At 37.9% G+C, this 14100-nt stretch overlaps 1 protein-coding gene across 6 annotated transcripts in view; it reads right to left on the bottom strand.

The window, feature by feature from the left end:
• The window catches only part of LOC146333250 (myocyte-specific enhancer factor 2A-like), a 58788-nt gene that overhangs the window by 18566 nt on the left and 26122 nt on the right, over nucleotides 1–14100 (bottom strand). For all 6 annotated transcript variants that reach the window (XM_084721474.1, XM_084721509.1, XM_084721464.1 and 3 more), the window contains exon 3: nucleotides 8490–8693. In XM_084721474.1, the coding sequence (XP_084577600.1) occupies nucleotides 8490–8693 (204 nt within the window). The remainder of the gene's footprint in view (nucleotides 1–8489; nucleotides 8694–14100) is intronic.

Raw genomic sequence — 14100 nt, 5'->3', positions numbered from 1 at the left:
CCATCATGTCATCTCTGCTCCTCATTACATTACACGTCATAGCGTGAAAAGGACAGACTGACAGACCAACACACCAGCCAGCTGACGGTCTGTCCACCACATGTCCTCTGCATTCCCAGACACTGGTAGTTACTAAGAGCTTTAAACACACACATTTGCAAGTCTATTTTCACCACAGGCTTAAAACTACATTTTAACAACTGGTGACCACTTAAAAAGACACACACTCAGTTCCTGTCAATTCAATGGCTCGTTACTTCCACGCTTCAGTAAATTTCAAGCTGGCCAGTTTAAATTTCCAGTTTGTTTGGCGGATCCTGTGTTCAGCAAATGTGTAATTTTGTGTATTTATAGGATGGTACACAATGGTATATTATGTGACTGATCATGTTGCACCATCAATTATTTGTTATTTGACAGATGGCGAAGGAATTAGTCATCATTGAATTAAAAATTCTGTAAATTACAGACAATGTAGCGGTGGTAAAGGAAAAAGGACTACTATATTTTTTACAGTGTATAAAGGACAATGCAAAGCACAGTCTTGTCACAAGCATTTTGTGTCCTAGTATACTAATTAGATTATACTGTTAAGCATTAACTATATATAAAGCGTTCAAGTCAAAGTTGGAGGTCGGCATTTCCTGGTTGAAATACATATACATACACATTTTATTTTCTACTTGGAAATGTATCTAAATATTTAGTTTCATTATACACTGGCAACATATTTTTAACATCAATTTACATTCAGAACAGGTTTTACTGTATGACAGTATGTGTTATTTTAATTAAATACAGGTAGTTGATGGTTTACCATTTACAACGTGTGCTTCCCTGGGTGCTGCCATTGTTGTGTGATGTCAGACAGGAAAAGGATAGACTGACTGCAAGAGCTGAATTCAGTAAAAGTCAGAGACCGAAATCTCCCAGTTGAAATGACCAACTTCCAACCTCTATGCGTTCAGGTGCACAATGCCAAACTTAAGCAAAAACACGACTGACTGAGACAAATTGATGTTTCTCTGGCAAGTGTACAAACAATTGAACCCACAGATGTGCAGGATCCTTGCATATTTTAAAATCCTGGTATCATGACAACTCTATTCCCTACGACAGTCCAGTGACAGCCAAGGCCCTGCTCCTGCTATATTAAACCTATAATATGTTGTTCGTTGAGTTGTGTATTTATATTATCCCCAACATTTCCAACAATATTCAAACGCAGAGAAATCCATCCATCATTTATTCAAGGTGTTTTTCCTGCTAGCTGTTGCTACCTAGTTGCTAAAACTTCCAAGAAAACACTGGATATGTCAGAGAGTGAGGAAGGAAGTCAGCACATGTGACTAAACATAACATGAATAAAAATTTAATATAACCTCATCCATGAACATGACATCTGCCTGACTCATGTCAGATACATTTTCATCAGTTATGGTGCTTGTTTAAAAGTGGAAATAAAAAAATCCCATGATACCACACCACTTCATGACATCATCAGTTTATGCCTTTTGTTATTGTTTTAATGTGAGGGGGACCCCTAATGGCGTGGACATATTGTGCATTCAAAGCTAGGCTTGTTCCCTTACCAGCACCGATGTCGGTGTCAGCATCCGTTAATGCCTAAAATGCTGGTTTCAGTATCGACCGGTACACATCTTAATGCACCAACTCAAAACCACATAAAAGGTTTAACCTAAGACTGTCCATGTAATGATGATAGCAATCATAACACATCATAGAGGGATTAGTAGTGGATAACTGCAATTTAGCAAATACCTTTTTTTTAAACACAATGGCATCGGGTAACAGCCGATATGCAAAGTTCAAGCATCAGAATCGAGAAGTAAAAAACGGTATCGGACCATCTGTAATTAAATCGCTGCATCAAGTATCACTGACTAGTATTGTATAACACTAGAATAAGTGTGTAAACCTGTAAAAAACCTGCATGTGAAGGTATATGTAAGCACTGCAGGCACACTGTAAATATTACAGTAAGTTGGCACAATTCCAGTGCAAATGCAGCACTCCAGCGATGACTCAGACTCAGCAATCATTATTAATGATGTGAGGGGGAATGAGCCACATTATGACAGTTTTTATTTGCTCAGCATCACAAGGTTGTTACTCTTCAATTGTTCTCTGATTCAGGTGTAAACTCTGCATGACCTTACTGACAACTGTTACCAATTATGTGATCACTCCAGCTTCTTTTAATGTTTCACACCATTCTCAGGTAGCTTTACGGTCTATCTTTATATAAGAAGGAGTTTCAGCTCTTATGAAAGAGGTTGGTTTCTTTAAAGAATGGACAGTGGACTGTATGAGGTCACAGAGGGACACAGAGTGGACCCAGGAGAGGAGGGTCTAGTGGGATGTGGTCCAAGCCCTCCCCCGGCTATATGTGGCTCCACAGATGCTGGTTTAGACCACTACATCATGTCTGGGCACTGACGACTATCTTAAAGTGTCTGTTAGAGGATCTGAGGGTGTGTGTCTCCTTATCGTCTCAAATGTCAAAGTCGGCTTTAGTGGATCTCCAGAGGCATGTGGATCATTGCCACCATGAGGCACGAGCTGCAATGATAAGCATCTTAACATGTGAGGGTGATGTCTTCTTGTTGCTGTTGGGGCTGCATCAAAGATAAAATAAGGCCCTCTCGTTCCCTGGAGAGAGTCTTTTCCAGTTGGGTGATTGCCCTATAGGCTAAGAATAGGGCAGGCACAGGAGTGTTTGAGATGTGATTTGGCACATCTCTGGCAGATAACCTCAGCTCACACTTTTTCAAAGGCTAGTCTACACAGTTTCTGATGCAGATTATTTTGGGGACCTATATCATACTTGATTTTAACTAAAGCAAACTCACCACTATGGCGTATGGTGCCACAATGCCAGTTTTCACAGTAGTTTTCACTTTCTGTTATGCTTCTCATTCATCTCTGGGCTCCGCAGGCAGGAATTACTGCTCTGCATACCGTGGACGACTGCTCTGTTGTTGTTGAAATTCAACTCTGCTGCACACAAACTTGTCTCATTATTATGACAAAGGTAATCTGTCAGTGAAATTATATGACCAGTTAGGGCTTTGTAGTTGTTTTAGCTGGCAGACCATCATCATTATAGAAAAAAAGTCTTTCTTGCCTCTACCTTCATTTTAGGTTGACATTACACTTTTATCTCCTCCAGATGGAAACAGACCTGTAGAGTGTTAAAAAGATGTCTTGTTTAAAGTCAAAGTTAGATTAAAATTGATTTTTGCTAAGAAATCAGTATGTAACTGGCATCTTTACTCATTGCTGTGCATTTTGATTGTCTAGTAATGCTAGTTAAACTCTTTATTTTGCATCATATCAAACAAATACAACACAGTGTGAAGGAACATGAATGAAACGTAATGCACAGCTACACCAACTAGCTAGTACTACTATCTTGTTACCTTTGTTTTCTGAGTTACAAACTTAAAAACATAACATGCACTGCAAAATGCTGAATGTTGTAAAGGCATAGACAGCTTAAAGGAACACTTCAACATTCAACTTCTTAGTTAGATGAAGATTGATTATTGTCCACTATTTTCAGTGGAAAATAGCTAAAGCCTGCTCAAAAGTCACTAGATGTTGCTGGATGGCATCACATGTTCATTTGTAGTTCTGTAGCTGCTATCATCTCATCAATATACATCACAATTAAGGATGATAACAATTAAATGATGATCAGTTAATTGGTTGTTCAGAATTTAATCAATCAAATAAAATTTAATCAATCTACTATCAAATAAACATCTAAATGACTGAAATTGTTTTTATGAGAGTGTTCCACATGCTATCTGATATTTAGGTATATATGTTTAATATGCAGGCATTTCCTTTTCTTCTACATGTTTCACAGGCTGTAATGCTGTCAGAGGATGCAATATGTTGCTGTGGAAATAAAGCTTCAGTTGAGGGGAAAAATGTATTTGGTATTGTTTGGTGGAAGCAAAATTGTGTTTTTCCAATAATAATTAGTCAATTAATTGATTGTTAATGTTACCATTAAGGAAAGTTCTTAAAATCTGCAACACTAACTGTACATCTAACTTAAAAAATATTTTCTGAAGGCTGTTATATGGTCATTGGAACCAAAGTATCATGAGTAGAGATGATCCAGAGAGCGAAATAAACTCATTCTTTGAAGCCCTGTGTGTTTGGAGAAAAAACATTTAAAAAGTCAAGTTGAATCAGAACAAAAATAAAGAAGGGGTTTCCCAGACAAAATATTGAATGGGGATCATCGGTTGGTTGTTAGGTCCATACAGTCTCAGCTCATTTATGTAGCTGTGCTCCCCCACTGACTGAACACAGTCTGTCCAGAGAGCCACAAATACAATAGATCACATTCACTGAGAAATAGATTTTTCACTCTGTGCTTTTTGAATTATTCCTTTATAACACAAATGATGGACAGCCAACTCCATGTGGGGCTTGTTGAAAATGATAAATAATGCTTAGTATTATAGTAACATTTTCAAACAATACAGTATAACTTTTCTGTGGGCAGCTAAGCAGTTAAGACAGCATTTCCTAGCACCACTGATTCTCAGATATAAATCAGCCAATGTCATGGGAAAGGTCCAGCAACTGTGTCCACAAATACTGCCAAAAAAATTGTTTTCCTGCTAAACAGCAATAGCGGGTACGCCCTTATATAACTAGATAAGAAGAAAACAAATGTAAATTAAACTTAAAAGATACTACTAAAAGATACAAAGATCCCCCCCACGCTGGAAGTATAATACTTGTGTGCGGACTGTGACAAAGAAACATGTGAGCTGTTTGTGGCAGAGAGATAATCATCAGCAGACATCAAAACACAACAATGAATCCAAAGAAGCTTTTCTGCCAACATGGTGAGTCTGATGTAGTCAGTGGGGCATTAGGTTTCACGTAGTCAAATTTTCAAGCTTAATGTTGCAAATGAACTGACCGATATGTAAAAGATCGACCTCTCACTTTCCAGGCTTTGTTTTCACTAGCTTGTCTGTCTGCGTGGCATTTGTGGGAAAAAACAAATAAGGGCCCAAAGCAGGCAAATCAAGCCTGGCTAGTGGCTCACAGAGCTGACACAGGTGTCTGCTGCTGCTTCACAGCAGGAGGATATACAGAATCATGCTATTTAGAATCACTATGGGTAATGATGCATATGAACAATCTCTAGCCCTGCTATTACTACATCTAAGAGTATTAATTAAGCATTAAAGGAGTAGTATGCTGAAACTGTGCTTGCAAAAATGAGTTCAGCAGTCCAAATAGTGAATTGGGTTGAAAACCCATTTAATATATGGTTGAAGTAAGTTTCTTCCCCTTGCCCCATCCTCCCCAGTCTTGAGGGAAGCACTGCAGGGTGCCGGAGCTCCACAGGAGCGCAGGACACACAAAACATCTTAAGTTGACAATAACAAGCTATGACGAGTCCTCCACTGTAAGTTGATCAGCTGTTTATAACTGTCAGTTGTCTGTCAATGTAAAGTTAAACTGGTTATCATGAAAATAAAAGCCCACTGCTCCTAAAATACACATTCTGACTTTGAGTTAAGTGGCTGCCTGTTTCACTGCCTGCCAGACTCCATTAACTTTTTGCTAAATTTAACTGTTATAAACATATACTTATCCAACAAGATTGTAAATGATTATTTATATCATCTATATTATTATTATTATTACTATTATATAGTTATTTCAGCCAGGACTAGAATTTTCAAAGGCTGCAGCATTGATGTCAGAAAAGCGAGTAGTTCAACTTAACATGTTTCACTGATATCGGAAGACATATCATGGTCATTTTACAATTTACTCCAGTAAATATAGTTCAGATTCCTCCTTCAAACAGTTGTGGCGTGTGCAGAGCCTATACAGTTTCACACTATAGTTTCACATGTAAGTTCCTATTTATCCTTGAGCCTGTACTGTCTTCAGGTTTTGTTTTTTCTTTCTTCTCCATCTTTTAACAGTCTAAACACCCTTGAAAACAATGTTAGATTTACTTGAGAAGGTTAAAACAGACATTTTGGTAAGGCAGAACACAGCAACAGAAGACAGAAAGCAGCTGGAAAACATGCCTGGAATCTCCTGAAATGAACTCAAACACTAATTTGAACTTCTGTCTCTGAAAGGGAGATGAAAAATTTTGAAAATAAATACATTTAGTTTGGGATGTTTAGCTTCCTTTTCAGTTGTCAGTTTGCATTTGGTACAACACTGCTGTGTGTGTGTGTGTGTGTGTGTGTGTGTGTGTGTGTGTGTGTGTGTGTGTGTGTGTGTGTGCATGTCTGTGTGTGTATGTGTGTATGTGGGGGCAGTAAATTCAGGCTCTCAGCAAGGCAAACACCCATTAGAAGCTTACATAAACAGCAACAACGTGAGTCACGCTGACCATTCATTTTTAATGGCAGCAGCGATGAGTACGTGCTGTGAGAGACAGGACAGTGCTGCTCAGGGACCATGATGCAACAGAACCAGTGTCATCACCCTGATGACGCTGCAAGACTCCATAAAACGGGTGAATGGCTGGTTCATATCACTGAAAACATCTACAGTATGTCTCCAGTAAACCAGCTATGACTGGTGTGCATTAATGCTTCATAAACAGTGTCACAGATGATTTGAATTTGACAGAAGACAAACTTGTAAGCAGCCTATTTAATCCAGCCAGTTTTTATCTGTTTTGCGGCAAATCATCACATGAAAATCTCAGTCTTTCTTCTTGACATGTCACATCCTGAGTAAATAAAACAAGTCTGACAAGGCAGATGTTCCCATTTCTTACGTCGAAGTTTGTCTTTTCACCTGCTCAACATACAATCCTCAGCACCCAAACACGATATATGAGGATTATCAACACGCGTAAAGTGTTTCTGTTTGTAGAAGTCACTTCAAACAGATTTCATAGAAGTCTCTTCATCATCCCACGTTAAAAGTGATGTCTGCACCGCTGCTCTTTACACCACGCATCATCTAACAGTGTTGTTTTGCCATTTTGTACTATTGGTTCACTTTATCGGCCACGTATGAGTCAGAAATGACTAAAACTAACATTAAAGACTATCTGCCAAAATACACTGCCAGTGATCATCTTACCTGCACATGATTCCAGTGATTAAATAACTCTGTCATAACCTGTTTAAGTTTTAAGCCAAAATACTGATTATCCAGTTCAGTGAAGGGTTGACAGTGGTTAGTGATTAAATTAATATGCATCACAGCTCTTTTTGAATTTAAGGTCAAGTATTTTTCTGTTCAGGCATCTGACATGGAGTCTGTTGAATAGGTTGGAAATTAGACTAAGTTTTAAATATGCCACTATTATCATTTAATGATTCTAATTTAATTTAATTAAGTTTTTGACATGTAATAAGGTAAATTAATTGTTATGTAATTGAAACAATAATCAATAGATTAATCGATAAAAAAAATAATCGTTAGGTGCAGCCCTAGATAAAAATGTAACTACCAGTAGTGTTAGCATGCATACACAGCTCCCTAGAATGTTTATACCAATCTTTAAGTCAGATTCAGGATAAATTAAGTAAAGCTAATGTGTAATCCAGTACTTTCTGTTCCACTTTTCTGTACTGTTCCACTGCAGGAGTTTTTATGTTCATAAAATGCTATCAACAATATAGAATTTATATTCTATATTTGCCATTTTGAGTCATTGATATTCTTTTACCGTTTAAGGTGTTATTATTTATAAGTGCTTTTGTGGCTTTTATTCAGTCAACTGCCTGAGTTGTTACAGAACCAATATCACTTAAATTAACACTTGTGCAATACTTAATCTGGCAAGTATGTTATTCTAATTTTTACTCACATTTGTGGAATACAGTTTTCCTACAAAATACGCTACTTTATACCGATGAAAGGGAACAGTGACATTCCTGTTAGTTTCTCCTGCCTTGTCTGTGTTTCTGTTTAGAAGTTCAGCAACAACAAAAATGCATAAAATGTCTTTCAAAATGTAGATTCTATTTCCCCAAATTGTAAAAGAAGATATCTGACAAGTCCTCTACCTTTCTAGGGATTCATCTTTCTAAAACATGAATTTCAAAAGCAAATAATCTGAGTGTAAATCTAATATGTTTAACAATGTCAAGATCTCTCTCACTCTCCTTCTGGCTGGTTCCCTCTATTTTATTCCTTCTCTTTCACGGTCTACTTTTTCCTCCTACCTTTTCTTTTTTTTTTCCCTCTGTTTATATTCTCTACTAACTGTCCATGGAAAAAACATATCAGCTCTCCAGGCATAAAGGCACTCTGCTGACCTATCAAAAAACAAAAACCAACAAATCTTTTCTACCATTTCACAAAGGCAAAATATGCTGTTGGATGTGATGCACCTTCACCAAAAGTCAAGTCAGTTCAAAGCTTTCCAACAACAACACTAACACTGAGATTTTGACATGAGAAGGAGACAACCTTTTGAACCAAGTTAGATTGTTACTCACCTCTACAATATCAGAGTTGGTTCTGCTCTCGTGGGGCTCATTGTACTCTGTGTATTTCAGCAGGACTTTGTCCATGTCTGTGCTGGCGTACTGGAACAGCTTGTTGGAGCTGTTGAAGATGATGAGGGCGATTTCACAGTCACACAGAACGCTCAACTCATAGGCCTTCTTCATTAGACCGAACTTCCTCTTCATGAAAGTCACCTAGAAAGACAGAAACCAAGGATAAATCTAGTTTTCATCAAATCTCAGCTCCTGACATATATATGTGAACTTAGCAGCATCGTACAACTTGGTCCTTGTTCAGAAGCACATTATGGACAGACAAACATGCAGGTTACATGTAGGCCGAACAAAAAGGACGCTTCTGGCATTGTAAAACTACCCTACACAATGTAGTTTAACAATTAATTGCATTTTAAATCATTTTGAAAGATCATCGGCATATTCTTCTCATATTTGTCCTCATTTTCTATTATCTAAATCATTTTATAAGATGTCTTTGACACAACAAGAACATTATTTGTATAATTAAGACATCAAGTTATAAGATATATAGCCTAATGCTATATGCTAATGCTAAATGAATGTGCAGGGGAGGTGGAGGCCAAGGGGGTTTATATGAAATTCTACCCAATACAATTAAACAATATTTTTATAATATTTTATAAAAAAAATATATACATATGTGTGAAAAGTTTATTTTTTCAGTGGAAAACACAACTTTTAAATGCTTCAGGGACACGAAATTCACAAAAAGCAGTAGTGTCATCATCATTCAAAATCCAAATAATCATTCATTAACAGCATGACAGGTAACTCTATGCGCATTTAACTGCAACCTGAGGGACATGGACTGTATAGTCAAAGTGTGGTGCAATAATAGTGATAATAACACACATTTGCTTTGACAATATGGCACTATGGCATAGTGCATTTAACTACTGCTCTTATCCAGAACAACTGAACAAAGGCAGCATGAGCTACTGACGCAAAATCAACTGATACTGAAATACACAACATTATCACATATAATTTCTAGACGTCATGTAGTCTAGAAAAGTGATTCAAAGGCGTCTATGTCACACAGGAAGGAGATGAGGAGGAGGGTGGAGGTAGAAGGAGGGAAGTTCCCATGTGAGACACTGCATTCCCAAAAGAAGGTGGCAATGACCTGTAAATTAGCTTCTACTGGAATGCCATTGGTGGAGTGGGTGGGAAGTGTGGGTGGGGAAAGGCACTGAGTAATCTTTCCCCTCCCTTAATGATTACTATCAAAGTGTTCAGCCTTGTTTGGTAATCATATTCCTTGAAAGCCCATATACTGTCATAAAACTTTCCTTTTAAATATAACGACTATTAAAATATTCCAAGCATACAGTTTTATATTGCGTTAAAATGATAATGATGATTCCTGAAACTTCCATGTTCCCCTAAATCATAAAACGCACCTATATCATGAGGCTAAAATGAAATGCTTGCAGTGGACCTTTTACAGCTTGCATTAAACCCACACACAGCCCACAGGTCACACATTGATCATACTTATCCAGTTTTCTGGTGCGCAGCTAGCTCCCTGCAGTGAGTCAGTGTGTTTATCTGCGGATGTCTTGCTTCCATCATGGCTTCTGGGATCCTGACTCATGTCATCATCACATAGCTAGAAGCTGTGTTCGACTCTCACTCCTTCTCACACCTCCAAGATTTCCAGCAATGCTGAGTATCAGGTGTATTGGTCCTTGTCTGCCTCCCTCATGTTCTCACATTTCCACGCAGTCACAGCTCTGAGGCTCAAACACAACCTTCTGCTGTTGGTTGTTGAGCAATCTTAACAAAGACTTCATTATTCATTAATGCTAACAGGAAATATCAGTACTGACAAGGACTACAATTGGCCAAAGAATGGTCAGACCACAACCAAATACAGCCTCTGAAACTGACAGAGGCCAGCTTGACAGCAGGAACTACTATACTGGGGTGATTTACAGTGGCTTCAACCAGGACTCTAACTCCTGGAGCGATAAAGACAGCAGGGGCAGGGGACAGGAGAGGCATGAAGTGAAGAAGACTGAGAGGGTGGTCAGGCATTAGAGAGGCAGCAGGGAGCCAGAATATTTTCACATCAAACATGGTGAATTAAGATTTTACTTTCATTCAAACCATGTTGCTGTTACGATGTTATGTTGATTATGTAGCATTTGATAAAGTGTGCTTTACAATGAGTTAATAAGGTAATTAAGCTCATCTTAGTTCGTTAAAAGAGAGAATCTTCACAAGGTGTATGGTTCTTACCAACTAAATGTGTAAGAATATTTCCTTTCTTGACAATTTTGGGAGCTTATTTTTTTGACCCACTAAACTATAAAAGCTAAGAGTCTTGTGAAAGTAGCAAACTTGACACTTGCATACATCTCCCAGCTGAAACTACAAGGGGATTAAACTATTGCCCTTGAGGCAAAAAGTGGTATTAGTAGATAGGATGGGCCAGTGCTAGTACTGGTTAGCATGCTTACTTCAATAGATATCTCTGTAACACAAAACATTAGGGTTGCAACTAATGATTATTTTCAGTCTATCAATCTATTGATTATTTTCTCAATTAACTGATTAATAGTTGTTTGTTTTAAAATGTCAGAAAATGATAAAACATGTTGATCAGTGTTTCCCAAAAACTAAGATGATGTACTCAAATGTCTTGTTTTACTCACAACCCAAAGCTATACAGCGTCTGTCAAATAGGAGTAAAGGAACCAGAAAATATTCACATTTAGGAAGAATTTAGACTTTTTTTGCAAAAAAAAAAAAATGTTCAAACTGCTTAGTCGATTATCAAAATAGTTGCCAATTATAGGATAATAATTATATAATTATAAAAAAAATTAATAAACAATTATTAAACAATTAACTGATTAATATTCGCAGCTCTACAATACACAGACATAACATAACTGTTACATCTTCACATGTCAATAATGTTAGCTAATTTTTTTAAACTTTTAATTCTGACCATATCTTAGATATAGCACATGTAATATGGACGCATAGTAGCAGAGCACAGTAATTTGCATCTTTAGTAGATATATATTTTATCCACAGTTGTGGCAAAAATTTCTCCAAAAGTTGTAATTCACTGAGAGTAACTTTTCCAATACACATGACTTGGAAGATGGGTTAGGAAAAGCAGGGATCTCCTAATCAGACTGGACGTTTTCCACACTCATGTTTCACCCAAGAATGTGTGTATTAAAACAACCCTCCTCTCCCATACTTTTCTATTGTTCTTGATCTTTTGTGCTCCTAACCTAAATGTTTGAACCTAATTCCTCTATACCTGGGCATCTTACATCTTATTTCTATCACACCTCCTCACCAACACTGGGAATTCACTTGTCACAGAAATATCCCCTAAATCTGACGTAACTTCTGCTGTAAGCTTGCAAGAATTATACTTCCTTGAATGTGGGCCTTACTGGAAGTCAGTTAATTGACATATGCAGAGTGGAAACCACAGCCTTCATAAGCCAAAGCGTGTCAGTTGTTGGGCTAAATGTGTTAAATCTGGTGACTTATAACTGCTCTCTACTTCCAGCCCCACTTGGAGGCTTTTACCCAGGGAACTGCAGGGAGTACCATTATATGCATGATAGCACTGTGGCTTTTTATATTTTATAGCACAGAAAGCCAGATAGGGAAAGATGTGCTGTTTAACAAGTGATTTAGACTCCTATTTAGTCATAAAGTATATTTATTTTATTTTTTAATTTGAGCATTTTCCCAGTGGGGGAGATATAATGTTATATTTTGTCTCCAGTGCAGTATAATTTGTTTTCAAATGTCTGAGGAGCAAAGTGCCCTCAGCCAAAATGTCGGAGCTTCTGCAACGTCACGTGTTCCAGTTAGGGAGCAAGAACTGCATCGGATGGCCAACCAAGGTCATGTTCAACCAAGCTGAACATTTGCACTAAAGCCAGAAACATTTGGAACATTAGTCACTGAATAAATGTTGTATCTCATTACACTAACTATATTAGATGATAGTGATAAAATAGACGCCACAGTTCTCACTATGATTCCAAGGGCAGTTAACATTTTTTTGTTTTGGTTTACATTTTTACAGCTACCTCTTAAATGATGTTTGAAATTAGAATCATTATTTCTTGAGCATGGCTTGCAAATAGATTTCTGTGAAAAGGAATAACAAAGAACTGCTTTGTTCCTCTTTTAGAATATTTAATCACTGTTGTATTACTGGTTCATCTTTCTACAAAACTAATGTCATTAATATATATTCAGCATAGTGTGTAATAGTGTAACAGATTCAAAAAGAGGAAAACCAACTGAAAACACTTGTCAGATAAAACAAGAATACAAACCAATTTCCTAAAATAGAGTACAAGAACCTAAATATACAGCAGACTCGAGTGATGCACACCCGACAGCTAAAGCAGTGTCTATCTAAAAAAGCTCTGGCCAAGACAACCAAACATCAAATATAAACATCATCCCAGATATTTATTTTCCAGCCACATCCCTATTTCCAGAGCCTGCGCCTTCCGTCCAGACAGGCTGGTATTTGTTGTGCTGTTGGGGGTGATATATATAGAGGAGACAGACAGAGAGGGATTCCAGTGGGCAGCAGTGTGGCTGCGCAAGGAGACGGTGAGGAGAGAAGGCCACTGTGTGTCCCTAACACTGACCCACCCTGCTAATGACAGGGTGCCGTCCGGACCTAGCTAACCCCAAATTACTGCCCTCGTCACCAGCTGTGACCACCGCACTCTCAAAAGTGAAACGGCTTAGAGGAACCTTTGGGAGTTCTTTAGATTGAAACCATAAGGGATCCACAGAAGGCTCCTCGATGGATCCCTTCGCAAAGTGTTAATGAACCTGTCAATACATGCACGTCCACATAATATTTGGTTACTCTATAGGAAACTCTACTTTTTAAATGTCAACTCCAACTCAGTTTGTTGCTCCCTTGGATCTTGGAATAAACACAGTCAACCTTTAGTTGTTAGAGTGGGATCTCAAAGGGATTCAAGGGCCACACATCAACACATCCGATAACACGAAAACCAAACATAACAACCAAAAAAATTCCATAACTGCCTCTAGATGTTGTTTACCACAGCAGAGATAGACAGTTGTGGTTTGTATGGATGCATGTTTTGTTATGGAAGGAGGAAATGTTCCACAGAGTAGTGTCAGGGAGAAGGAGCTTATACAGTAAATTGTACAATATAGAAGCTTATGTGCACTGGAGGTATTTTACACAAAGGATTTTCTGCAGAAAAAAAACAATGGATAATTCTTCTATAGGCGATACACTTCTCATATGAGTCCCTAAATGAGAGAACTGACTTCAAATCCAGAAGACACCTTGTTCTGCCACTTTCAACAGCACCTTTACCAATTAAATGGGCACAACAAGGCAACAATACTGCATGCATGGGTTATACTGCTGTACTATAAATGTTGTACTGTTTGAATAAAGTCACATTTTCACTATATGGTATGGCTTGATTTGTCTCTACTCGCTTTTGATACTTCTACTTCATTTTCCTGTGTAGTACTCCTCAATGTAGGCGGAGCTGAGCGTCATAGCGACACT

The sequence above is a fragment of the Lutjanus erythropterus genome, chromosome 1 (genome assembly GCF_056507025.1).
Source record: "Lutjanus erythropterus isolate fLutEry1 chromosome 1, fLutEry1.hap2, whole genome shotgun sequence".
Taxonomy (NCBI): domain Eukaryota; kingdom Metazoa; phylum Chordata; class Actinopteri; order Lutjaniformes; family Lutjanidae; genus Lutjanus; species Lutjanus erythropterus.
Note: the sequence above shows the minus strand (reverse complement) of the source record. Positions and strands in the feature narration are given on the sequence as shown.